This window comes from Equus asinus, chromosome 1 (assembly GCF_041296235.1).
Source record: "Equus asinus isolate D_3611 breed Donkey chromosome 1, EquAss-T2T_v2, whole genome shotgun sequence".
Classification (NCBI taxonomy): Eukaryota; Metazoa; Chordata; class Mammalia; order Perissodactyla; family Equidae; genus Equus; species Equus asinus.
The window spans coordinates 208,219,724-208,246,660 of record NC_091790.1 but is presented as its reverse complement, the minus strand read 5'-3'; the positions used below and the strand labels follow the sequence as shown (position 1 = coordinate 208,246,660).

General features: G+C 44.9%; 1 protein-coding gene across 5 annotated transcripts in view; it reads left to right on the top strand.

Annotated features, from left to right (window-relative positions):
* The window catches only part of PTPRN2 (protein tyrosine phosphatase receptor type N2), a 945,556-nt gene that overhangs the window by 386,069 nt on the left and 532,550 nt on the right, over positions 1 to 26,937 (top strand). For all 5 annotated transcript variants that reach the window (XM_044747547.2, XM_070516905.1, XM_070516912.1 and 2 more), the window contains 3 exons: positions 715 to 948; positions 2,267 to 2,307; positions 5,426 to 5,787. In XM_044747547.2, coding sequence (XP_044603482.2) covers positions 715 to 948; positions 2,267 to 2,307; positions 5,426 to 5,787 — 637 coding nt within the window. The remainder of the gene's footprint in view (positions 1 to 714; positions 949 to 2,266; positions 2,308 to 5,425; positions 5,788 to 26,937) is intronic.

Below are 26,937 nucleotides of genomic sequence, written 5' to 3'. Positions count from 1 at the left end.
CAAATGTATAGTTACATATATTATATCAAATATGTTATTTTTACAAGACGTTCATTATATCTCGTGACCTCCATTTTTTAAGAAGTCAGCCACTACCTGTATCATTTCACACTACATGTGATGTGTCTTTTACCTCTGGCTGCTTTTAAGATACCTTCTCTACCTCTGGTTTTCTATGAACTGAAGGAATTTGACTATGAGATGCCATTGTGTGGTTCTCTTCGTATTTGTTCTTCTTGGGGTTTACTGAGTGCCATCAATCCCTAAGTTAATGCTCTTCACCAATTTTGGGAAACTTGTGGAGGTTTTTTTTTTTTTCAGTTTTTCGCTCCGATTCTTTCTCCTTTCCTTCTTGGACTCCAATTACAGTATGTCATGCCTGATGCTGTCCCACACCTTACTGAAGTTCTGTTCAGCCTTCTTCAATCTTTTTCACTCTGTTCTTCAGATAATAATAATTTCTATTATCTGTCTTCAAAGTTATCCTTTATCCAATGTGCTGTTAAGGCCATCCAGTAAGTTTTAAATTTAAAATTCTGTACTCTTCAGTTATAGAATTTTCATTTGGTTCTTTTTTTTATTCCCATTTCTCTGCTCACTTTGCTGATGTTGCCCATTATGCCTGTATTTGTGTAGCTCCTTTAAGGTCCTTCTCTCCTCATGCCGATGTTGACTACTTTTCTCTTTATTCAATCTGCGTTTGTTTCCCTCTAGAAGCACTAATTCAGAGCCTCCTGAAGGACCTGAGGAGGCATCAGGTTGACATGGCAAGTCTGAGCCCCCTGGACCCCGAGGAGATGGCCCGTGTGATTGCTAATGCCATGCAAGGTGTGGGTACAGAAGGGGAGCGGGAAGAGGCCGGGATGGGAGTCGGAGGAGAACCAGGAGAGCAGGTGGACAGCCCCGAGGCAGGGCTCCACGAAGCCCGCAAGGTCGGAGATGTGCGAGGTGAGCCTCCCAGCTCCTGGGCCCCTTGTGTTTGTGGTAGATGTCGGGGGAGGCCGCAGGTCTGCGGAGAGATGGCCCACTTTCCAGGCTGAAATGCGTTCTTTCCGCTGGGGAGGTGGGGATTTCTATTAATGATTTTTATCTGTTTGAACTTTTGCCTCTAAAAGCTTTCTTAACAGGCTAAGCCTACCAGAGCAATTATGTTGAAAGGCAAATTGCTCTCTGTGAGATGTAATTCCTGTGTGCTGAGGTTCAGAGTTAGAAAAAAATGGGAGTGGTAAAGTTTTTGTTTGGATTGTGCTGGTAAATATAGTCAAATATTTGAATCATAAAGTGAAAGGGGTTTATTTGAATGCCTGCTTGAGGCTCCCATTCACCCTCTGAGGCTGCTCCAGGGAGAGAGCAGAGATCCCCCACAACACATGCACACACACACACACACACGCGCACACGCATGCATGTGCCCACGCAACACACATGCAGCAGCCGGAACCCTTGAGCAGAGGGCCGAGCAGGACAGCTCGATCTCCCCCAACAACTGCCTTCGCCAGGCCTGATGGCTTTGCAGAGCCCCTGGAGCTACATTAAAGCATCTAGCTCAGTGCTGCACACAGAGGGCACACAGACAACACACCGGGAAGACACCTGTCTCCTTCCTCTGTGGGCGGGACAAAGGTTAGCTTGGAAGCTAGAAGCATGGCTTGACGTATAGGATGCAGGAAAAGATGCTGAAACTCCACCAGGGCAAGGCATTATGTTAAACAATTGTTAATTAAAAGGATTGATACCTATCCTGAGGGCTAGGAGGGATCCAGAAGGTGTCAGGTGCCCCCAGGAGCAATTGTTTGGCCTTCAGAAGTGAGTTATGCACTGTTGGACATTGCAGGCAGGATATTTATTTAGAGAAACGACTACCACAGGAAAATAATGAATTCTGAAGACATCTTAACTTGAGATGGTTTGGGTTAGATGCTTCACTGTACTTTTTTGTAACTGTTAACTGCTCCTGGCACAATGGATTTTTCTTGCTGTGAGCTCACACTAAGGGTAATACACAGATCCGTGGAACTGGTCATGTAATTAACCAGTGACTTCACATCTGACATTTAGCTGGCACCCCCTCCTCTTTCATGAAGTTTATAGAGCACTCTTATTGTACTACAAGCAGAGAAGGTTTATTTATAGTAGAAATTAGGCCAACATCATTAGGACTAGTCTTCAGTAAAGAAGGGTTCTATGTGGTTGTCTTTTTACACACTGTGACACTTTGTGATGACCTTCTCGACAAGGATTTTGATAATGCTCATGTCTTTCACAGATAACAGAGTACAAGACGATGATGATAGAGTTTATGAAGAGGTAAGATGGAATGTCATTGCAGGTTTGGTTCACATTAAACTCAGAGCTGTATTGATAATCTGTTTATGTCTTGGGAATGTTTATAAAATACAAAGTTCTTTTTTTCCAGAAAAGGCTGGAGAAACCCTCATAATCCCCAAATTGAGAAAAGTATAAAGAATACATACAAAATGGTGTATATTTAGATTTTGTTTTGTTGTTTGTGCCATCATTCAATTCCGACTCCTAGCGCCCCCATGCACAGCAGAGCGGAACCCTGCCCTGTCTGTCTGCGTCATCTTCTCACCTTCCAGCACTGCCTCAGACAATGCTCTGCTGCTAATCATAGGGTTTTCATGGCTGTTTTTCCGATGTGGGTGGCCAGGTCCTTCTTCTTAGTCTGTCTAGTCTGGAAGCTCTGCTGAAACCTGTCCACCATGAGTGACCCTGCTGGTGCTTGAAATACTGGTGGCAGAGCTTTCAGCATCACAGCAACATAGAGCTGGCACAGTATGACAAGTGACAGCTGGGTGGTGTGGTTCCCTGACCAGCACAGGTACCTGGGCCATAGCAAGAGCACCGGATCTTAACCACTAGACCACCAGGGCTGGCTATATTTAGATACATACTAATATCTATGTTCAGATTATATACTAATATTTATCTTTTGTATAAATATGAAAATATGGTTAATACAAAGAAGAAAATGAGTATTCCTTAGAATTTCCCCACCCAGGGATATGGAATGATAACATTGCATGAAAACATCACATGCCCACTAAATATGCTTGACATTGTCCTGTGTGTGCTGATTTTTGAGGTTCACATAACAGGGACGTTGACAGGCTCTAGATCATTTAGACCTGCACTGTCCGAAGTGGTAGCCATTAGCCATCTGTGGCTATTTGAACTTGAATTTAAATTCATTAAAATAAAGTAAATAAAAAATTCAGTTCCTCAGCTGTACTAGCCACATTTCAAGTGTTCCTTAGTAACCTCTGGGTTGGATGGCCCCGATATGGAACATTTCCATCATTGCAAAAGATTCCATCAGACAGCACTGGTTGAGAAGGCAGTTTGAAAAAAGGCTTAGTCACAGATAACACCCACTCGCTGAGTGGTTTGTTGGTTTTTCCTATTACAGAACCTCTGCTCATTATCATTAGTACAAGTCTTAGGGATGCAGAAAATCAGTTCATAAGCAATGACAATCACATTATGTGATTCCACGAAATTCTAATTTGTGGAGTGGAAAAAAAAATTTTGGTTAGTACTTCTCTTGTCAGTTTGTCTTAGTGGTTTTCTGTTCAATGCTTGTTAACAAAGAGTGGAAGAAAACATCAGCAATTCTTTTAAATGTCCATCAAAAATGGTGGGATATTCTATCTGAGCTGAGGAGGGAGAAGTGGGGTTTAAGAAACACATTTCCTCATTGGGAAGTGGAGGGTAGGAGATGGGCAGTGGCTGAGCGTGGCTGGACGCCAAGCTGTAGGGTCTCCATATGGCACACAGTTCAGCCAGATTCCTGAACCTGCCCTATGTGGAGACCCCTAGGGCTTTTATATTACAAAGTTTTCATCCCAGATGAGTTGAATTTTGATTCATTTCTCTGTTACTTGGGGTACATTTTCAAGCAATTTTTTCCAAAAGGGTATTTGAGTGTCATATTCTCTGAGTCCTTATTTATTTAATAACATCCGTTTCTTCCTCACACCAGGAAGTGTGAGGAAGTTTAAGTGAGAACACTATTCTCTTTCCTTCACAAGCCTGAGGACATTTTCCATCCATATTTGGTAACTGAAATGCTATGACTGTCATCATTCAGGATCCAAATTTGACCAAATGTTTTCATCAAACTCTAGTTTTCTTTAAATAATTCCAAAACACAAAAGGAAAAGTTATGAATAATTTTTAGTCGAAAAGGAAATAATTAATTTCCTTTATTATCCTCCCTAATTTTCTAAATACATGTGTTTTGGTGAAGTGAGTTGTAAAGTAAGTCCAGATTTCCTGTTTCTGTCTAAGATAGTATTGGAAATGTGGTTTCCTAGTAAAGAAAAGAAATGCCTCACTGATGAGCATGGAACTTTTGCTCACGTGTTCAGGTGTCCTTGGCATGCTCTGCTTTGTGATGCACCAGCAGCAAGAGCGGCCATTTGTTTTCTTAAGAAGTGGTGCTGGGTGTCTGCGAGGCTGATGCGGCCCAGGGATGCCATCTTTGACATCAGTTAGATCTGAGTTAAGATTCAGGATCTGCCAGTCACTACCCCTGTGAATTTGTGCAAATTATTAATCTCTATAAGCTCCAGAGTCTACAAATTAGAGATAAAACTAGTAAGGAACTCATGGGTTGGGGTAATTAAATGAGAATTTTCACAGAGCACTGAGCACAGTGTCTGATATATAATCAACACTGAGTGTTGTAAGGTAATATTCAGCAGGCAGGCTGTCAATTAAGTGGTTCTAAGGACCCTCTTGTCTAGGAAACAGGGATCAGGAAGGGGTGAGTATTGGCATGTGAAGACCAAAGATCCCCTAGATGTTGTTGGGATGTGATTGTCCCTGTGACTGCTCAGTCCTGGAGCCTCAATTTCTCTGTGAAATGGGGGAGGTATGACCGTTCCTGACTCACAGGGTTATCATGAGGACTCGGTGAGTTCATGCATATGAGCATCTAGTACTGAGTCCTTGTGCGTTGTGAGAACTCAGTAAATACAAATAATCATTATTGTTGTTATTCTTAGGTGTTCATTGTTTCTAGAGGAGTAGGATGGGGTCTCAGAATCACATGGGCTATTTTTTAAAATCTAGATGCCAAAGACCTACACTGAGGGTACAAAATCAGATTCTTCAGGAAGGTGTGTGTGTATGTTTCTGACCGAGACAGGCAGACAGAGACAGAGAGACAACGCACTGTTAAGTGATTCTATACATAGTGCCTTCATCCTCCAATTTGTTGAAAATTTCTCCTCTAGGTATGATTCTAAATACAGGCTGTAGAAGCTTTGCCTTCATCAACTGTTTTGTTTCACGTTACTGTTATCTGATGTGGATGACTTTGTCACAGATGGCCCTTCCATCATGCAAGTTGACAGTCTTTCTCCCAGACATCACCTCACATGAGTTTCCTTTCTGCTAGGTCAATCGTTTGAGCCTCACACTTGGGGACCTCCTGCAGGATCCTGGGTCTCAGTTCTTGCCTGGAGCTCCCCCTCTTGTGGAGTCCTTCAAAACAGAGATCAAGAAATCAGAGGACCCTGGGGCCTCCCTGTCTTCAGAGGAGGAGAGTGCTGGGGTGGAGAACGTAAGGAGTCAGACCTACGTGAAAGAGCTCTTGGAGAGGCCCCAGGTCGACGGGTTTGGGGAGTTCCAACGCCAGATTCCAGGGGCCTGGAAGGAGGACCGGCGCCTCGAAGCAGGAGCTCAGGGACGCTCCGGCGAAGGCCTGGAACTGGAAGTCCAGCCTTCTGAGGAGTCCGGCTACATTGTGACGGAGACCAAGTGAGTAGGGGCTTCGGCTTTTCCCTCCTGGTGGCTGAGGTCCATAAGCCTCACTGGAGTGAGGAAATGCTGTTACTTTTGCCTGTGTTCACCTGGGGACATGAGGGAAGACATCCCTGCTATTGCAGGTGTCGGGGGCAGCCAGGAGCCAGCCCGGGCCTCTCAGCCAGTGTCCTGAACTGGGAAACTGAGTGTGAGGACAATTCTCCACAAAACATCCCAAACCAAGCCCTTCCTAGCTCCTGGGTCCTGGCCTCGTCACTGCTGGTCAGACCATGGGGCATGCTGAAGCAGGCCTGTTTTCGGGGTTGGGGGAGGCGGTAGGGGCTGGAGGAGCAAAGCCTGGGCGGGCGCTGGGGTTCCCAGGAGGAGTAGGTGGGACTTGGGTCTGCACTGAATGCTGGCTCTGTGCCTGTTAAAACTCCAAAGCTGTGTCTATTTCTCACCAAAGTGGTCCAGGTATCAGGATGGGAGTCATCCTTCAGAGGGAAGAGCATGCCTCACAGCAGCAGAGTATGCTGTCCTCGCTCTCACTGTGATCTGAATGTGACAAGGGGCAGAATTCAAACAGCACGTACCTGGCAGGCGACAAGCGGGAGGCCCCATTGTTCAGGTCATCTAACTAATGAATCTGACATTACAAAGCACCATGCTTTGTAAAAATGTTGTGTTTTCTTCGAGTAATGGAATTGGTGATTCCAAAGGAAAAACATATCTGGCTGGCTGCACAGACACATGTGCGTGTGTGTGGCAGTTGTGTGTACACCCATATCTGTATATAATTTTGCTCTTGCGTTGTATTGCACACTTGTTCAGGTGTTTCTTCATTAATTCAGAAGTCGACTGTCTTTCAGTGATCACAGTGGGGAAGGGGCTGCGTCAAAGCCAGAATTGATCTCTCCTGCTGATTCTGCAGAGTTCACACCTCCTGACAAAATTCAATCCACAGCGTGTGCAAGTTGTTGCTACACTGCAAATAGCAAATTTCATTAGTGAGAAGTAGTTGCATACCACAGTTGGGCAGAAAATATTTGATTTTGAGCTCAAACTACAGACCATCTGTTAAAATCAGATTGAAATTTAAGACTCCTTTCAGCTGTAGAGGATATTCTCACCTGTGTCTTTAGAGAAATCCTCAGCAGCAGACACTTGAAGCTTGCACCAAATATTGACTCAGTTTCCTCGAGGACTTTTTTTTTTTAAATATTTTATTTTTCCTTTTTCTCCCAAAGCCCCCCAGTACATAGTTGTATATTTTTAGCTGTGGGTCCTTCTAGTTGTGGCATGTGGGATGCCGCCTCAGCCTGGCTTGGTGAGTGGTGCCATGTCTGTGCCCAGGATCCGAACTAGTGAAACGCTGGGCCACCGAAGCAGAGCGCACAAACTTAACCACTTGGCCACGGGGCCAGCCCCTCGAGGTCCTCTTTTTGAGATGTGTCTGCCCCTTTCTGACTTCTTCACCTAGATGGTGTGCTCCATGTGTTTGTCTCTGACCTCATGGTCCTTTTCTTAGAATTGGAACTCCTGGTGGGTATGTGTCTTTAGAATCATGCCTTACAGAGAATGGCAGAGAGGAGCTTGAGCAGTCTGTCCTGCTGAGGGCACAGCTCTGTGCTATTAAAGCGAAGGTGAGATTCGTGATGCAGACCATTGTACCAACCTGTTCCTTACTGTAAATCATCAAAAACGCTGTGTTGTGGATTTTTCCCTTCCTTGGGAAACATTGCTATGCTGTGTGTGTGTATGTGTGTTTATATGTGTGTTGTGCATATACGTGTTGTGTATGTGTGTTATATGTATGTGGGCATGCGTGTATGTATGTTGTGTGAATGCATGTGTTGTATTGTAGTCTGCATGTATCTCTGTAATATCTGTGTATATGTCTGCATGTGTATATGTGTTCATGTGCATATGTGTCCACATGTATATGTGTGTTGTATGTGTTCATGTGTTGTATGCGTATATGTCTGCGTGTGTATGTGTGTTCAAGTGTATGTATGTGAATGTGTGCCTGAGCGAACATCTGCACGTGCATGCGTGTTCATGTGCATGTTTTCATGTATGTGCACACACATGTGTTCATGTGCATGCATGCACATGTGTGTATGTATGAACATGTGTGTATGCATGTGCATGTGTGTATGTGTGTGCGTGTGTGGGTATATGTATGTGAGTGTGTGTGTGTGTGTGATTACCCATGGTTCCTGCACTGCACAGCTCCTCTGGAGCCTTCTTTCTCCCTCCAGGATGTCATTGTCATCATGTCCCGATACCCAATGGCTTGTTCCAGCATGAGGCAAGGGTGCTTGTAGGGAGATGCTGGCTGCTCCCTCTTCTGGGATCCTGGGGCTCAGCTGCAACACCAGGAGGATGAGCACCTCCATGGAAGTGCTGGGAAGAGAATTCTGCTCATTCGAAAGACTCATGTGAAGGCACCTTGTGCTGATGGGGGCAGCCGAGGATGGTGCAGTTTGTCTGGGAACCTCGAGGGCAGGACACTCCATATTGACCATTCTCTGCATTGGGGCCCATCTGTGGAGGAAACTGACCGTTTGTTGTGAGTGGTCGAGGAGAGACTGTCCACTTGGACATCTCCTCGTGCTCTGGTTAACTTCCCAGGAGAGAAGGAAGCCATTACCAGGGTGGGTGTTCTTTGCGTTCAGAGTTTGTTTTCCTGTGGAGCTTTCTGGCCGTCCTCTGGGACGTGAGCTACTCCCTGTTGCAGTGAAGCTTACAGAATATCATTATCTTATCTTAGTGGCTTTCCCTTACTTTTCTCTTGCTGCTTCAATTGGATGAAAGATATATGGTGCAGATAATACAGCTTTATGTCAATAATTCTCACTGTTTGTCACAAGGCATAATGCACTAGAAGACAGATTGAGGTTTCTGCTTCTGTTGTCAGATTAATTGGTAATTTGGCATTCTCTGGGGCAAGTTTTCACCCGGTCTCAGCTTAAACCTTAATAGATCAGCTATTAATTGACAAGACTTCAATGCCATTCTTTAATAAAGAAAGATTTTTGTATATTTGGCTGTCCAATAAAAAGGCAAAGGAATGTGACTTGTAAGTCAGTGTTGTCATCGACGTGCGTTCTCTCTGTTGACGTTTAGGTGGGTGAGTAACAGGGCTTAGCTTTGCCAGCTCCACTGTCTCTTCTCCATTTTCTGATGGACACGGTATAGTTTAATCCTTCACCGTTTACATTTTCCTCCTCTTTACAAACTAGACAGATTATTCAAGACTGGATGAAGCGTAGGACGGCCATCCCTGGTCCTCTAAGGATGATTTAAAAATGATTTCAAGGTAGGTCGACAGGAAGAGATCACAGGATGGAAGGGGAATTTGAAGCAAAAGGGGCTGTTTACCTCTCAGCAAAGAAGAAACTGCCGTTTACGTCTGGTAAAGAAATACTCGAGGGACATGTGGCTGTATTGGTATGCCTCTCTTAACAAAAGAACTCCTGTGTTTGGGATGTGTTCCTGGGGAAGGATCACCTGAGCCGACGAGAGGGACTCTGGAGAGGTAACCATGGTCATAAGCATGTGGAGGCCGAGAAGCAGAAGTGCAGCGAGTCTTGGATCTGATGCTGGCCACAAGCAGAGTCACATGGGATCCTCTGCCGCCATTGGGACAGGGCTGTCCCCACAGGTTGTGGGTGGCTGTGGACAAGGACGTAGGTTGCATGGGTTGTTAGGAGCCCAGCAGTCCCTCGCTGGAAGCACTGGAACACCTGCCGATGGGTAAAGCGTTGATCTCCTTCTGATCTTTGCAGCCTTGGGTGGGTGAGGACAGCTCATTGGGAGGCCATCGGTCAGGGTGGGGATCCCATGCCAGTCCTGTGTCTTAGGCAGTTACTTTTCTCCCCGGGCTTGATTTCCTGTCTCTAAAGGGGCAGTGATGATAGTGTGCACCTTGAGGGGCTGTCAGGAAGAGCAAATGTGATGCAGGAAGAATGATAGCTGGGACACAGTTCAGTAAATAAATATTAGCCCAAGAGCAATAACCAAAGAGCACACAGCTCCTCCTGAAAGAGACGAGGAGTAAATGACCTTCCTCAGGGGAAGTCAGGGGACAAAGCTGGGGCAGGGGGGCACTGAGGTTTCAAGGTGAGGGTCACTGGAAGTAGAGATGGGACAGCTTTGCTACCATCTCTGTGCCGCCTCTGATGCTGATCCACACATTCTGAAAAAAGACAGGTTGGGTGTCAATTTTCCTCCTTCAGTTTTTTCTTACGACAAAACTTCCTTTCCCCTTGGGTAAGCCAGTCAGTGAAACTACAGATGCCCTTTTACTCTCCTGATTAACATGCTCACTGGAGTGTGACCTGCCTCCCAAGCAGTTGTGAGGGCTCCCCTTCCGGCGGCACCACGCTTGGGAGTCAGTCAGAACGTCTGCTTAAGGAGACACGACCAGACTCAGCCTGGGCACGGCTCTACCTCCCTCCACTGAAGAAGTTCAAGGTTTCGGGAATCAAAAGTCCAGAAGGGAGTTCAGAAGTAGAGTTCTCTGTTTGCCAAGGCCTCAGCAAGTAGGTACCAGGCCCAGAGCTTTGTGTGCCGGTAAGACCTGGCCTCGTCTGAGGACAGACCACCCTTCTCCTTCCTCTCGAAACTTCCTTCTGGGCCATCCAGGGGGTTGAGAATCAGGTGGCTGGAGCCTTTGGAGGTAGAGATTGCCCACACTCTTCCCGTCGCTCATTCTAAAGTGTAAGAACCCGTCTGCTCTGGAGTGACTTGCCTGTCTCCCCCGGGAGCCAGTGTGGCAGAAGAGGAAGGGGTGCCGTCCAACCTTGGCTCTGCCACCGCCTTCCGGAGACCCCGGCTGCCCCCTCAGCCCTCTGACCTTGGCAGGGGAGCCCCACCTCCCAGTGGTTGCTGGCAGACGGGCAGGGATGGGAGTGAGCCATCATGACACGGAAAAGGAGTGTGGGCCAGTGTGATGCACGATCTTTCCCACTTTTTCCTTCCTTTCAGAGAAAGGAAATCTTAAGAATGTTGTGGATGGACTCTGTGTATCTGTGCCAGTGCAGACTTTACTCTGCTCTGTTCTTGGACCGTCTCAGGCGAAGTGCTCTGACTTTTTGTTCAGAAAATATAGCTGCCACCTCTATCCGTCTTCTTTCCTGAACGTCCTTCCTAGGCCACTGTTCCTCTCTTCAGTTTGTCTTAAAAGACTCTCTTTAGCATGATGGATTTATTATCGCTTAAGATTTTAGGTGGATGGGATACAGCCCCAATGAGTAAAAATGGCCATGGTTGCTTGTATATTAGAAAAATAATAAGAAAAAAGAAGCAAAAAGATTTCCCAAATTTAAACTCTTGATTGCTTGGTTGGTGGTTCTGGGGAGTGTCAATGAGAAGAGCGTGAACGGTGGCCTTCGAGCCCCAGATGGGGGCCCTGCCCTGCGTGTCTGCTTCCTATTGGCCTTTCTAGACTTGGGCCCCCTATAAAACTGAACAAATATTTATTCAGTGCCTGCTGTAATGAAGATACAGTAAAGCTTCCCAGAGAAGGAAAGAGATTCAAAGATAAACACAGTGTAATTTTTCCCTAAGGCAGTCAGACAGCTCCCGGGTTAACTTGGGGGATTGTTTGGGAATTCACATGAGGAAAGTATGTAAACGTACAGGCTGAGAGTCACAGAAATCTGAGGCGTCTGTTTTATTGATAGAGGGTGTAAATAGTTTTAGCTGAGTGGGTCCCCAGGCCCATGAATTAAGGAATCTCAGAATCCTGTATCATAACTTAAACCAAATTTTTATCTATAAACTTCTTGTCCTTGACCCCAGCTCTACTCTCCTTCCTTCTGTCAGTTGCAAAACTCCTCAGCCCAAACTCAGTAACTCCTCTCTGTCTGCCCTCTCCTCCTTGTTTCCTCCATGTCACCAAAGGCCTTAGTGCTGCCTGGTGCCAGTGACCTTCTCAGTCAACCCCTGCTTCACCTTGTGCAGCATGTGGTCCGTGGGAGATGCCACCCATGCTGGTGCTTCGGGAACCATGTCCATGTGGCCTCTCCTCTTGGACGTATAAAAGAAGGAAGTCAGCTGGAACTCAACACGGTGGATGGAGTACCCCCCAGTGCCATGCTCCTCCTCGTGCCAGTGCCTCGGTCAGCATCAGCACCGTCCATCCCCCCTCTTATCTCCTGTGTCCAGCCATGAGGACCTCTCCACCTACCCTCTCCTCCTCCTGCCCCTCTGCATCCTGCCCCAGGCACTGCCTCTCCTGCCATGGTTACTGCCGGTACCTGGTGTGGGTATCTGTGCATCCCCTCTGACCTTCCTCAATCCACTATGCATGTTGCACCCAAAGAGAACTCTCCATGCCCTAAATCTGATTGTGTCACCTTCTCCTTGGAAGACCTTGTGGTTACCTTTCACTGCTCCTGAGGGAGAGACCCAGGCCTCTACGGTGTCCCCAGGCCCTGCAGGCTCTTCAGACTCATCCTCTCCCCATTTCCCTTCCCTCTGGGTGCTTGGCCACGTCTGCCTCCTTTCTGCTTCTGGAATATGCAGGGTCACGACAGGGCACCTTGTGTTTGCTCCTCTCACTCTGGCACACTCCTCCCCTAGCACATGCTACCCCTTTACTTCCTCCTCATCCTTCTGATGTCGGCTCAGGGGCCGCCTCCTCCGTACAGCCTTCCTGATTCCCCGGCCTCTGTCAGGGTTCCTCGTCAAGTGCAGCCCTGCCCTTCCTTCCCCTTGGCACCTTACCTGGGCGTGCAGTGATGCACTCCTGTGGAGAGTTACTTCTCTCTTTTAGCTCTCCTTTGCCAAGTCAGCGGCTGTGTCCGCTTCTGCTCAGTTGCATCCCCCACCCCTGCCGAGCCTGGCTCCTCAGAAGATGCTCAAGGGTTTCTCGCACTATTAACCTCCCACCTGCTTTCTCTGCACACATTTCTCCTCCTCCCTGATCCACCCAGGTGCTGCCATCAAATCACAAATTCTGCTCTGGGATGCTCAAGGGGTCCTCTGCCTGTACCATGGGACCTCCTCAAGCCCCTATCTTGAAGACAAGGCCCTTCACACCCCAACTGAAGCCCACCCACCTTTCCACCTGCACTCTTGTCACTGTTGCCAGGACCCCATCCTCCAACCAAACCATCTTCTTACGTTTATGATTCTGAGTTGGCCCAAGCTGCCCTTCTGGCCTGGAAAGTGTTTCAGTCCTAAGTAGTCAGCTAGAGTGGGACTTTCTGAAGCTTTCCCTCTGGTCACCTGGAAACCACTGGTACTAACCACTGGTTCCATTTGCTTAGTCACATGTCACCTCCTTAGTGCAGACTCACACTTCCCGCGGGGAAGGCTGCTCTGTCTTCTTCTCCCAGGGCCCAGCACACGTCTGGATGTTGAGGAGTAAGTGAACGAGTGAGAAGGCCCTCTGGAATAGCTGGTTAAACAATCAGCATGTACTTCTCGCCTACAAAGTGGGCTTTTGGAAATTCTAGGAAAATGGACATAATTGATGTGAAGGTTCTTCCCAAGGCAATTTGAGGATTGGATTGTAACAGAAATCCAAAGTCACAGAATTGACTCTTTAAAGGCACCAGCGATGAAGATTTTGCCCCTAAATAGAGGGCAATAAATAAATAAATAGAGGTTCTATTTAGAAACTCCTCTAAACTTTCATGTTCAAAGGCACCACACCTGCCCACCTCAGAGCTGCTCTAATGAAGGACTCGGTGTCCTGAGAGCATCCTCTGAGGCTGCACTCCAGGTGCCTGGGCAGCTGTTCTGGGAGCCCACCCGCCCCTGTCCCGGGGCCCTTGGGCTCATGGCCTTGGCTTGCCCTGGTAACGAGATGCAGCCACAGGGGAGGTCCCCAGTCCAACAGGCTTTGCCTGGCTGTTCAGTTTCATGTTTTTTGTGAGGTAGCGTATTTGTTTTTTTACTTGTGCAGAACTTTGAACATATACAAAAGCAAGATAACGACCCAGACCAAAAACCAAGACAACCTTGCCCCACCCACACCCCATCTACTCCCACCCCTCCTGCTGCTTAGAAACAAATCCCAGTTATATTGTCTTATAAACATTTCGTGAAATATCTCTAAAATGTAAAGATTCTTTCTTTTTAACATACCACAGTGCCATATCACACCTAAAAAGTAGCAAAAATCCCTAATATCATCAAATATCTAGTCTGTGTTCAAATTTCTGGTTGTCACATCAGCATCAGAACTTTGTTTTAGTTCATTTGTTTTTTGACTCAGGATCCAAATAAGGCCCACACCTTGCGGTTGGCTGTTGGTCTTTGATGGCTCTAAGTCTATAAGCTTACTTTCCTCTCATTTGTTGAGGTTACAATGATGTGTTGGATTTAGATGTCTGTTATTGGCTGGAAATCTAGAACTGAAGGATTTCTCTGCTTGTCTGGCCTCTAGCTATGGCGGTGGGCACAGTGAGAAAGTACTGTAAAAGCACAGATGTGGTGAGCATTTAAACAGTTTCAGGGCCTCTTTGGCCCAATGACTTCCAAGTTAGCTTGGCCTTGTTTGGCCCCCTGGAAGATACCGGAAGAGGTGATGCTATACCAGGAAGGGGCCCTTTATGGTCTCTGCCTATGAGCCTCTTTCCCACATCTGATGAGGGTGAGGTCAGGTGTTGGTGGGGAGGAGAAGGGAGTACTGGAACAGCCCAGCCCACTCAGACCACACCTGGAGCCAGGACTTCAACACTCTCTGCTTCCTGCTTGTCCTTAGAGGCTGACCTACAGGCTGTTCTAGAACTCACTCAGGTGCTAGAAACACAGGAGAGTCTTAGGAGGGCCTCACAATACTGGGACTCTCCTTTAGCCACACTGACATCTGACACCAGCAAGAGGGTCACCGTAAACATCTGCATCTGCATCTACACCTATCTATCTGCACATACACCTATACATATACATATATATCTACGCCTACACCTGTGTCTATATCTCACCTGTACGCACATCTGCACCTATATCTATCTCTCTACATCTATACCTGCACGTGTCTATATATCTCCACCTCCGTCTCCACCTCCATCTGTACATCTGCGTCTACACATCTCTGCATCTACACCTCTATCCATACCTACTCCTACATCTATACATCCGCATCTCCACCTACACCCGCACGCACATCTAGACTTCTGTATCTGCACCTGCACCTATATCTATACGTCTCCACCTACACCCGCACGCACATCTAGACTTCTGTATCTGCACCTGCACCTATATCTATACGTCTCCACCTACACCCGCACGCACATCTAGACTTCTGTATCTGCACCTGCACCTATATCTATACGTCTCCACCTACACCCGCACGCACATCTAGACTTCTGTATCTGCACCTGCACCTATATCTATACGTCTCCACCTACACCCGCACGCACATCTAGACTTCTGTATCTGCACCTGCACCTATATCTATACGTCTCCACCTACACCCGCACGCACATCTAGACTTCTGTATCTGCACCTGCACCTATATCTATACGTCTCCACCTACACCCGCACGCACACCTAGACTTCTGTATCTGCACCTGCACCTATATCTATACGTCTCCACCTACACCCGCACGCACATCTAGACTTCTGTATCTGCACCTGCACCTATATCTATACGTCTCCACCTACACCCGCACGCACATCTAGACTTCTGTATCTGCACCTGCACCTATATCTATACGTCTCCACCTACACCCGCACGCACACCTAGACTTCTGTATCTGCACCTGCACCTATATCTATACGTCTCCACCTACACCCGCACGCACATCTAGACTTCTGTATCTGCACCTGCACCTATATCTATACGTCTCCACCTACACCCGCACGCACATCTAGACTTCTGTATCTGCACCTGCACCTATATCTATACGTCTCCACCTACACCCGCACGCACACCTAGACTTCTGTATCTGCACCTGCACCTATATCTATACGTCTCCACCTACACCCGCACGCACATCTAGACTTCTGTATCTGCACCTGCACCTATATCTATACGTCTCCACCTACACCCGCACGCACACCTAGACTTCTGTATCTGCACCTGCACCTATATCTATACGTCTCCACCTACACCCGCACGCACATCTAGACTTCTGTATCTGCACCTGCACCTATATCTATACGTCTCCACCTACACCCGCACGCACATCTAGACTTCTGTATCTGCACCTGCACCTATATCTATACGTCTCCACCTACACCCGCACGCACATCTAGACTTCTGTATCTGCACCTGCACCTATATCTATACGTCTCCACCTACACCCGCACGCACACCTAGACTTCTGTATCTGCACCTGCACCTATATCTATACGTCTCCACCTACACCCGCACGCACATCTAGACTTCTGTATCTGCACCTGCACCTATATCTATACGTCTCCACCTACACCCGCACGCACACCTAGACTTCTGTATCTGCACCTGCACCTATATCTATACGTCTCCACCTACACCCGCACGCACATCTAGACTTCTGTATCTGCACCTGCACCTATATCTATACGTCTCCACCTACACCCGCACGCACATCTAGACTTCTGTATCTGCACCTGCACCTATATCTATACGTCTCCACCTACACCCGCACGCACATCTAGACTTCTGTATCTGCACCTGCACCTATATCTATACGTCTCCACCTACACCCACACGCACATCTAGACTTCTGTATCTGCACCTGCACCTATATCTATACGTCTCCACCTACACCCGCACGCACACCTAGACTTCTGTATCTGCACCTGCACCTATATCTATACGTCTCCACCTACACCCGCACGCACATCTAGACTTCTGTATCTGCACCTGCACCTATATCTATACGTCTCCACCTACACCCGCACGCACATCTAGACTTCTGTATCTGCACCTGCACCTATATCTATACGTCTCCACCTACACCCACACGCACATCTAGACTTCTGTATCTGCACCTGCACCTATATCTATACGTCTCCACCTACACCCGCACGCACATCTAGACTTCTGTATCTGCACCTGCACCTATATCTATACGTCTCCACCTACACCCGCACCTGTGCGTTTACATCTACCCCTACATTTACACTTAGAACTACACATCTCGTCTACAGCCACATCCATATCTAGATCTATATTTTGTATCTGTATCCATCCATATCTATATCTAGTTTGGTGCCAGATTTCCATAATTGTTGGGAAAGTTTGCTTTTCCTCTTCAGCAATGCCATGAAAGTCCATAGTAGAGTCACCCCAGGGACCCTCCCAGCCTAGTCGCTGTGATGGGTTTTTGCAGTGTCACCTGTGTTATAAATTGGCCTGGACTTACATCTGTCTGAGTTAAGCAATTTAAATTCCACTCCTCCAAAGGAGGGAGTAAGAAAGAGGGAGAAAAATAGGAAAAGAAGAGATTTGGTAGGCTGTCAAAATAGAAGTAAGTCTGGGAATAAATAATGAAGCCAAAGAGAAAAGGAAAAATAAGTATCCTCATGTAGCTTGGTTGTGAAATATTGGCTTACTTAGGATGATGACTCAAGAAAAAGTGTTGTTTTGGAAGAGCTGGCTGTGGATAACTGAGTTCCAGCACAGCCTCCTGATTCTATTTAAGAAGGAGTCCGTTTCAAGCTTCAGATGAACTTGTTCAGCCCTTACTTCTAGCTGTGTAGAAGGCAGACAGGTGGGAAGGGAATCGTGTTCCAAAGAGAATAGCATATTCAAGGCTCTGAGTCAGGAGGGAGTGTGAACGTTTGAGGAGCTAAAATAAGGCTGGAGGAGCGGGGAGAGGCTGGCGAGGCTGCAGGGCCCTGGCAAGGACTGGGTCCTTACCCCTGATAGACATGGGACACCACTGGAGGCTGCCAAACTGGCAAATGGTGGGTCAGGTCCCACTTTCCCAGACGCCTCTGCCGCTGAGTGGAGAAGGGACAGTGGGAGGTCCACAGGAGATGTGCTGGCCACTCCTCACTCTCTGTACTACAGGGCTGACCTGCAGTGTGTCATCTGTGCTGTGAACTGGCCTGGACTCAACTCTGTCTAAGTTAGGCGGTTTCACTACGATTTCCAGGCTGCTTTACCAGCGGGGCTCCAGGCGAGGTTCCAGTGGGCAAAGCTGCCAGGGCCTGGAGGATGAGACTGGGGAGCCAGGCAGGGTGTCCATCCCCTCTTTCCTGCTGCAGGGGTTGGCCGTGTGTCCCCAAGGAAGTTTGGTGGAGAATCCCAACGTGTAGGTGCTTGCTGGAGGAGCAGAGACGGCAGAGGGGGGAGGGATGCAAGGAGAGTCATGGGACGGTCAGCCCCCGAGCCAGCGCTGCTGGGTGGGCTTCCTGATTCAGCTTGGCTTCCCAGGAAACCCAGCGTGGGTAGAGCATGTTGGAAACACAGCATGTGTAGAGTATGTGGAAACCCAGTGTGTGTGAACGTGTTGGGAACAGCGTGTGTGGAGCGTGTTGAGCATGCTGGAAGTAGACGAGAGTGTAGGTGTGAACCACCAAGGTTTCTCCGGACTCAGGTGCTCAGAGACAATGGTGAGGCCATACATCTATGCCCAGAGCTCTGCCTTGATGCAGCAAAGATACGGAGCTGAGGTATCACACAGACTGTGGGCACAGATGAGCTGTCTCAGCTGGCCCCTGTGGTGGCTCCTGGAGGCCCCTCTGCTCCACGCAGGACCCTCCACTGGTGTACCTGCTCCATCCTCTCACCCCTGAGGTTGGCGCGTGAAGACCTATTACCTCTACACCAGCCTTTTTACAACTCTCGCTGGTACCCTCTTCTAAGGGTTCCCGGTGGTAGGAGTTGCTCTGCCCGTGGGCTCATCCCAAGACATTCACGTGGCTTGTGTGCTGCTTCTTCAGCTCTTGGGTGTCTCCTTGGATGGAATCTTTAGCTGTCCTCAGCGGTTTTCTCCTCAGCCCCAAGCGAGGGCTGGAAGAATGCATCTGGAAGGCATCGACACTGAGAAGTTACTAACTAGAATCGTGAGTAGCAAGCTTTCCGAGAGAGTTTATAAAGAGGCAAGAAACGAAATGAAGGCGCGAACCCTGAGCGGCCGTGCAGTCTGATAAAGTGCACGCAGCGTGGGGCAGAATAGGAACTGGTCGGCGAGACAGAGCCACGAGTTCTGGCCGCAGCCGTGGGGCAGGATTTTACAGAGAAGTGGGGTTCGGAGGGGTCACGTGCTACAGGTGGCCTGTGAGCTGGCTGCTCTGTTCTCAGGGATGGTCTTTCTCTGAGTAAAGTCACTCTTTATTCTGGGAAGCAGAGTTTCAGCAGAGGCATGTGCGAGCACGTGTGTTTGGGAGAGAGGCCTGACAGCTAATGATTGCAGAGCTGCGTGAGAATGAAGGCCCTTGGCTTAGCATGTGCCTTCCAGGAGTGGCTCTGGAGGGGGGACTGTGCTGATGCGCAGGCTCTGAGGAGCCCTGAGCCTCTGAGGATGGGGCCCAGCGAGTAGCCAGCGAGTGAGCGTGTGAGAGTGGGAGGCAGCCACAGGAGCTGGCCTGGTGCGTCTTCCTACAGGCCAGGAGTGAGAGCAGAGACACCCACATGCATCTGGGTGCGACCAAGGTCGGGGACAACTGATTTGTGTCAGAAAGTGCTCTGCAGGTCTTCCTCTCACAGAGCTAACTTTCCTAATTGTCCGCTATTCACAAGGGTTTGCAGTCCCTGTTGACTGCCAGGGCCGAGAATCCACTCCCTCCCCCTGCATTCCACCCCAGCCAGAGATCCTACTTGGCTTCTTAGCTGGACTCCTGTCTCTCCTGTCCAGCCACACGGCTCGCTTTCCTGATGAGCTTTCGCAGTCCTGGTCTCAACCCTCCGCACTGGCCTCCTCCTGCACTGTGAGCTGCTGCTGGACCAAAATAGCAAGAACATAGCCTTTGGAATTGTCAGACCACCCACAGTTGTTTTAGGAGAGACTGCCTGGGTGCTTGAGGCTGGTGCCGAGTGGGTCTAGGAGCCCAGCCCAGGGTAACACTGCCACCAAAAATCCACATGCAGATATTTTGAGAAGACCTAGAAACTCGTTATTTTTATTGATTGATTGATTGATTGAGGAAGATTAGCCCTGAGCTAACATCTGCTGCCAATCTTCCTCTTTTTGCTGAGGAAGACTGGCCCTGAGCTAACATCTGTGCCATCTTCCTCTACTTTGTATGTGGGACGCCTGCCACAGCATAGTGTGCCAAGTGGTGCCATGTCCGCATCCAGGATCCGGACTGGTGAACCCCGGGCCACCGAAGCAGAACGTGCTAACTTAACTGCTGCACCGCCAGGCCAGCCCTAGAAACTCATTACTGTGGCTTTACCCCCACGGAGTGGTCTACTTAATTTTCTTACAAATACCCAAACTAATCTGAAGTCAACACAGGACAATAGACCCCTTTGGAAGCAACTTCACTAGCCTACTTAATATACTTTTCCTCCCAGTTTTATTGAGGTATAATTGACAAAGATATTTAAAATGTACCATGTGATGATTTGATAATTGTAAACACTGTGAAAGGATTCCCCCATCAAGTTAATGAACACATCCATCACCTCACATATTTATCTTTTTTTAGGGGGAGAACGTTTAAGTTCTACTCTCTTAGCAAATTTCAGCTATACAATAGTGTTATCAGCCATAGTCACCACCTTATACACAAGATCCTCAAATCGTATCCATCTTATAACTGAAAATTTGTACCCTTTTACTAACCTTTCCTTATTTCTCCCACTCCCTAGCCCCTGGCAATGACCTTTCTATTCTGTTTCTATGAGTTCCACTTTTTTTAGATTCTACATATAAGGGATACCATGCAGTATTTGTCTTTCTCTGTCTGGCCTATTTCACTTAGCATAATGCCCTCGAGTTTCATTCATGTCACAAATGACAGGATTTCCTTCTTTTTTAAGGCTGAATAATATTCCATTATATATGTGTGTGTGTGTGTGTGTGTGTGTGTGTGTGTGTGTATACACATGCCATGTTTTCTTTAGCCGTTCATCCACTGTTGGACGCTTAGGTGGTTCCATACCTCGGCTATTATGAACAATGCTGGAATGAACATGAGAGTGCAGATATCTCTTTGAGATAATGATTTTGTTTCCTTTGAATATATACCCAGAAATGGAATTGCTAGATCATGTGGTATTTTTATTTTTAACTTCTTGAGGAACCTCCATACTGTTTTCCTTAGTGGCTATACCAATTTATGTTCCCACCAACAGTGTGTAACGGTTCCCTTTTCTCCACATCCTCTCCAAAACTTATTTATTGTCTTTTTGATGATGGCCATTCTAACAGGTGTGAGGTGATATCTCATTGTGGTTTTGATTTGCATTTCTCTGATGATTAGTGATGTTGAACATCTTTTCATGCCTCTATTGGCCATTTGTATGTTTTCTTTGAAAAAATGTCTTTTCAAGTCCTTTCCCATTTTTTAACTGGGTTACAGTCATGCATTACTTAACGATGGGGATGTGTTCTGAGAAATGTGTTGTTAGGCAATTTCATCATTGTGTGAACATCATAGAGCGCCCTTAAACAAACCTAGATGGTGTAGCCTACTACGCATCTAGGCTATGGCACTAATCTTGTGGGACCCCCATCATATATGTGGTCCGTTGTTGACTAAAATGTTATTATGCATTGCATGACTGCATTTGGTTATTTTGCTATTGAGTTGTATGAGTTTATTGTATATTTTGAATATTAACTCTTATCCAATTTGTGGTTTGCAAATATTTTCTGTAATTCCGTAGATTACCTTTTCATTTGTTGATGGTTTCCTTTGCTGTGCAGAAATTTTTTAGTTTGGTGTAGTCCCACTTATTTATTTTTGCTTTTGTTGCCTTTGCTTTTGGGGTCAAATCCAAAAGAATCACTGCAAAGACTGATGTCAAGGAGCTTACCCCCTACGTTTTCTTATAGGAGTTTACTGTTTCAGGCCTTATATTCAAGTTTTTAATCCATTTTGAGTTGATTTTTGTATATGGTGTAAGATAGTGGTCCAGTTTCATTCTTTTGCATGTGGGTATCCAGTTTCCCCAACACCATTTGTTGAAGAGACTATTGTTTCTCCATCGTGTATTCTTGGCTCCTTTGTCATAAATTGACTATACGTGTGGAAGTTTATTTCTGGACTCTCTATTCTGTTCCTTTGATTTGTGCGTCTGTCTTTATGCCAAGCCACACTGTTTTGATTTCTATAGCTCTGTAATATAGTTTGAAATTAGAAAGTATGATGCTTCCAGTTTTGTTCTTCTTTCTCAAGATTGTTTTGAATATTCAGGGTCTTTTGTGGTTCCATACCAAATCCAAATTTTCGGATTGTTTTTTCTGTTTCTATGAAAAATGCCATTGGAATTTTGATAGGGATTGCACTGAATCTGTAGATTTCTTTGAGTAGCATGGACATTTTAACAATATTACTTCTTCCAATCCATGAGTACAGACTATCTTTCTATTTATTTGTGTCTTCTTTCATTGATGTACAGATCTTTCACCTCTTTTGTTAAATGTATTCCTTGGTATTTTATTCTTTTTGATGCAACTGTAAATAAGATTGTTTTCTTAATTTCTCTTTCTGATGATTTGTTGTTGGTGTATAGAAATATAACATATATTTTTTTTAAACTTGATTTTTTTTTTAAAGATTTTATTTTTTTCCTTTTTCTTCCCAAAGCCCCCCGGTAAATAGTTGTATATTCTTCGTTGTGGGTCCTTCTAGTTGTGGCATGTGGGATGCTGCCTCAGTGTGGTTTGATGAGCAGTGCTATGTCCGCGCCCAAGATTCGAACCAACGAAACACTGGGCCGCCTGCAGTAGAGCGCGCGAACTTAACCACTCGACCATGGGGCCAGCCCCTAGAAATATAACATATTTTTATATATTGATTTTGTATCCTGCAACTTTACTGCATTTGTTTATTAATTCTAACAGTTTTTTGATGGAGTTTTTAGTGTTCTGTGTATATAATACCATGTCATCTGCAAGTTGAGACAATTCTTCCTTCTGATTTATATGCCTTTTATTTCTTTTTCTTGCATAATTTCTCTGGCTAGGAATTCCAGCATTAAGTTGAATAAAAATGGCAAGGACACCTTGTCCTGTTCCTAATCTTAGAGGAAAAGCATTCAGCTTTTCACCATTGAGTATGATGTTAGCTGTGGGCTTGTTGTATATGACCTTTATTGCATTGAGTTATGTTCCTTCTATACCCAGTTTGTTGAGAGTTTTTACCATGACTCAATGTTGAATTTTGTCAAATGTTTTCTCTGCATCTATTGAGATGATCATATGATTTTCATCCTTCATTTTGTTAATGTAGGGTATCACATTGATTGCTTTGCAGATGTTGAACCATCTCTGCATCACTGGAATAAATCCCACTTGATTGTGGTGTATTATCCTTTTAATGTATGGTTGAATTTGATTTGCTAATATTTTGTTGAGGACTTTTGGATCTATGTTCATCATGGATATTGGCCAATTTTCTTTTCTTATAGGGTCCTTGTCTGGCTTTGGTATCAGGGTAATGCTCACCTCACAAAATGAGTTTGAAAGTGTTCCCTCCTCTTCTATCTTTTGGAAGAGTTTGAGAAGGTTTAGTATTAGTTCTTTAAATTTTTGGTAAAATTTACCAGTGAAGCCATCTGGTCCTGGACTTTTGTTTGTTGGGAAGGTTTTGATTACTGATTCAATCTCCTAGCTAGTAATTGGTCTGTTCAGATTTTCTGTTGCTTCGTGATTCAGTCTTGGGAAGTTTTATATTTCTAGGAATTTTTCCATTGCTTCTGGGTTGTCCAATTTGTTGGCATATGATTGTTCGTAGTTTTCTCTTATGATCCTTTGTATTTCTGTGGTATCAGTTGTAATGTCTCCTCTTTAATTTCTAATTTTATTTGCTGCATTCTGCTGTTTTTCTTTGGTCAGTTTATCTTTTCAAAACACTGGCTCTTAGTTTTGTTGTTTCCATTGTCTTTTTAGTTAGTATTTAATTTATTTGTGCTCTGATCTTTATTTCCTTCCCTCTCTTAACTTTAGGCTTAGTTTTTCTTCTTTTTCTAGTTTCTTGTGGTGTAAAATTAGGTCGTTTACTTGAGATCTTTCTTCTTTCTTAATGTAGGCCTTTGTCACAATAAATATCCCTCTTAGAACTGCTTTTGCTGGATCCCATAAGTTTTGGTATGTACTATTTCCATTTTCGTTTGTCTCAAGGTATTTTTTGACCCATGATTGTGCAAGAGTGTGTTGTTTAGTCTCCACATATTTGTGAATTTTCTAGTGTTCTTCTTGTAATTGATTTCTAATTTCATACCATTGTGGTTATAAAAGATGCTTGATATTATTTCAATATTATTACATTTATTAAGACTTATTTTGTGACTTAACATATGATCTATCCTGGAGAATGTTCCATGGGCACTTGAAAAGAATGTGTATTCTGCTGCTGTTGGTTGGAATGTTCTGGAAATGTCTATTAGGTTCCTCTGGTCTAATGTGCCCTTTAAGCCCAATATTTCTTTACTAATTTCCTGTGTAATAGATCTATTGATTGTTGAAAGTGGTATATTGAAGTTCCTGCTATTATTGTATTGTCTGTATCTCCCTAATATTTGCTTTATATATGTAGGTGCTCCTATGTTGGGTGCATAAATATTTACAGTTGTTATAGCCTCTTGAAGAATTGACCCCTTTATTATCATATGATGACTTTCTTTGTCTCTCGTTATAGTTTTTCACTTAAATCCTATTTTGTCTGATATAAGTAAAGCCACCTCTGCTTTCTTTTGGTTCCCATTTTCATGGAATATCTTTTTACATTCTTTCATTTTTATTCTATGTGTATCCTTAAAGCTGAAGTGAGTTTCTTGTACGCAGCATATAGCTGGGTCTTGTTTTTATTATCCATTCAGCCATTCTGTGTCTTTTAATTGGAGAATTTAGTCCATTTACATTTAAAGAAATTATTGATAAATATGGGCTTATTATTGCCGTTTTGTTAATTATTTTATGGTTGTTTTGTAATTCCTTTGTTTCTTTCTGATTTGATGATTTTCTATAATGGTATGCTTAGATTCCTTTCTCTTTATCTTTTGTATATCTTCTGCTTTGTGGTACCATGAGGCTTACATAAAGCATCTTATAACAGTCTATTTTATGCTGATAATTTAATGAATGCATACAAAAGCTCTGTATTTTTCCACACCTCCTCGTTTTAAGTTTTTGATGTCAATAAACTTTTTCTAAAGGTGACTCTAAGACATTCTATCCTCAGATTTGTCTTAAGCTGTTGGAAAATTTTTTTCCAAAAAATTTGAAGAAATGAATATATTTATGGTGAAAAGTGAAGTCTCATCTTGGTGTTAAAAATAATAAGTAGTTAGATTACGACAACCTTTCATTTGTTGATTTTTCACTTGTGAAGAGTCGATGGTTGTTAACAACTTTACTAATAAGAGTAATGCGGGATTGTTAGCACCTTGAGATGAATTTGCATGTGCTCTAGAATGCTGTTGTAGACAAACAGTCAGAGGAACTCTTGCACAGCTCACCCATGCTCTGAAAAACATTGGGCTTTATTAGTCTTCTACAGGGAAAAAGGGTGGTACTGAATCAAAGTTGGAATTTTGAATCATTCTGGCTCCTCCATCGTCCATCATTTGCCCTCATCAGAAATATCACTTCTCTGCCTTGGGGAGAATCCCTGTGGATTAGCAAAAGTTTTAAGTAATTTATAAGATTATTTAAATAGAATAAACATCATTATTTGTTATAATGATGGTTAGGGATAAAGTAACTGGTGAATCCCACAATAATATCATTTTATCCATTGGTTTCAAATATCATTTCATCAGAAAGTTTGTATCAAAGTTGACTGATTTCATTTTTCATTCCATCAATCATTTGGTCCCTACATTTGGTGAATTTTCAAATAAATAGTAAAATGTCCAAAATCAGGAAATGAAGCAGCAGAAGCAAAAAGGGTCAGTACTTGAAAACTGAGTCCTAGATGTAAATGTCTAGTTAGCAGGAACATCTGGCCCAATGGCCAGATCCTGTCCTCAGCTTGATTTCATCTGGCCCATAAGGAAGACACAATAACACCATTGTGAAAATAAGACATGGAGAAATCATGGGAGAGACACTTTTCAGTTTAGTTAAGGTAAAACATAGGTAAGGATACAGCAATTATTTGGGCTTACCCACAGTTCTGGAAGTCTACCATGCAATATTCACTCAATAATAACATTTAGGTTTGAGTTTTTCCTTTTGGAATTTACTAGTAGCATGACCTTGGACAACGAATTTAATTTCTCTAGTCTCAGTTCCACACCTTTAAAATGAGGTTCCTAATGGTACCTTCCTTACAGGTCTGTTGTGAGCATTAAATGAGAGAATTTACATAGAGTCGTAGCATGGTGACAAGCATGACGAAACCTTCAAGAGTTTTCACTGCCCTTAATATTTCTGACCCTTGTTATTTTCACTAGTTTTTTGTTTTTAAGGGTTGCATTCCACAGCTCTTTTGTCATCTAACATATTCAATTTTTCTCATTTTTCATCCATTCTCTCATTCCAGCGATGATCTTAGGGCACCATGGATGTCCACAATGTTGCACATGGTGTTTGAGGCTATCACAGATGTTGTGAGTTCTAATTCAAGCTTCCCGTCAAGTGAATGATGTGAATGCTTTAGAATTTCCGCTGTTTTGCTTACTTAGTAGATCCCTAGGAGCATCCTTGTTCAAAATGATTTACAGCAGTATTAACATGCTGCCGTGCTTCAGAATGGAGATACATTAGAGAGAGTAGACACTGTCTAGCTTTTGAAAATCCTTTCTGCCACTAGACATGGAGGCAGGCCGTGAGGAGCCCTCACCACCATCCCAGCTCTGACCCTGAGCCGCTGAAAGTTCTCGCATCTCTCTGTCTTCCACAGCGATATTGGGTGTCCAGGTAGTCAGGGTGACAGCTGTCACAGATGGACAGCTGAAATTACACGTGCTGTATCCATCTATTGATTTTCAAGATTAACTCCAACTGCTTTCTAAGGAAGTTCAGGCCGTGAAATGACAGATGATGGCCATGTATTTTAAAAATAAAATAGAAATAGCTGCAAGCTCATTTTGAGTACAATCAGCACCATCTTACTTGTCTGACTTATTGAATGGAACCACTATTGTCATAA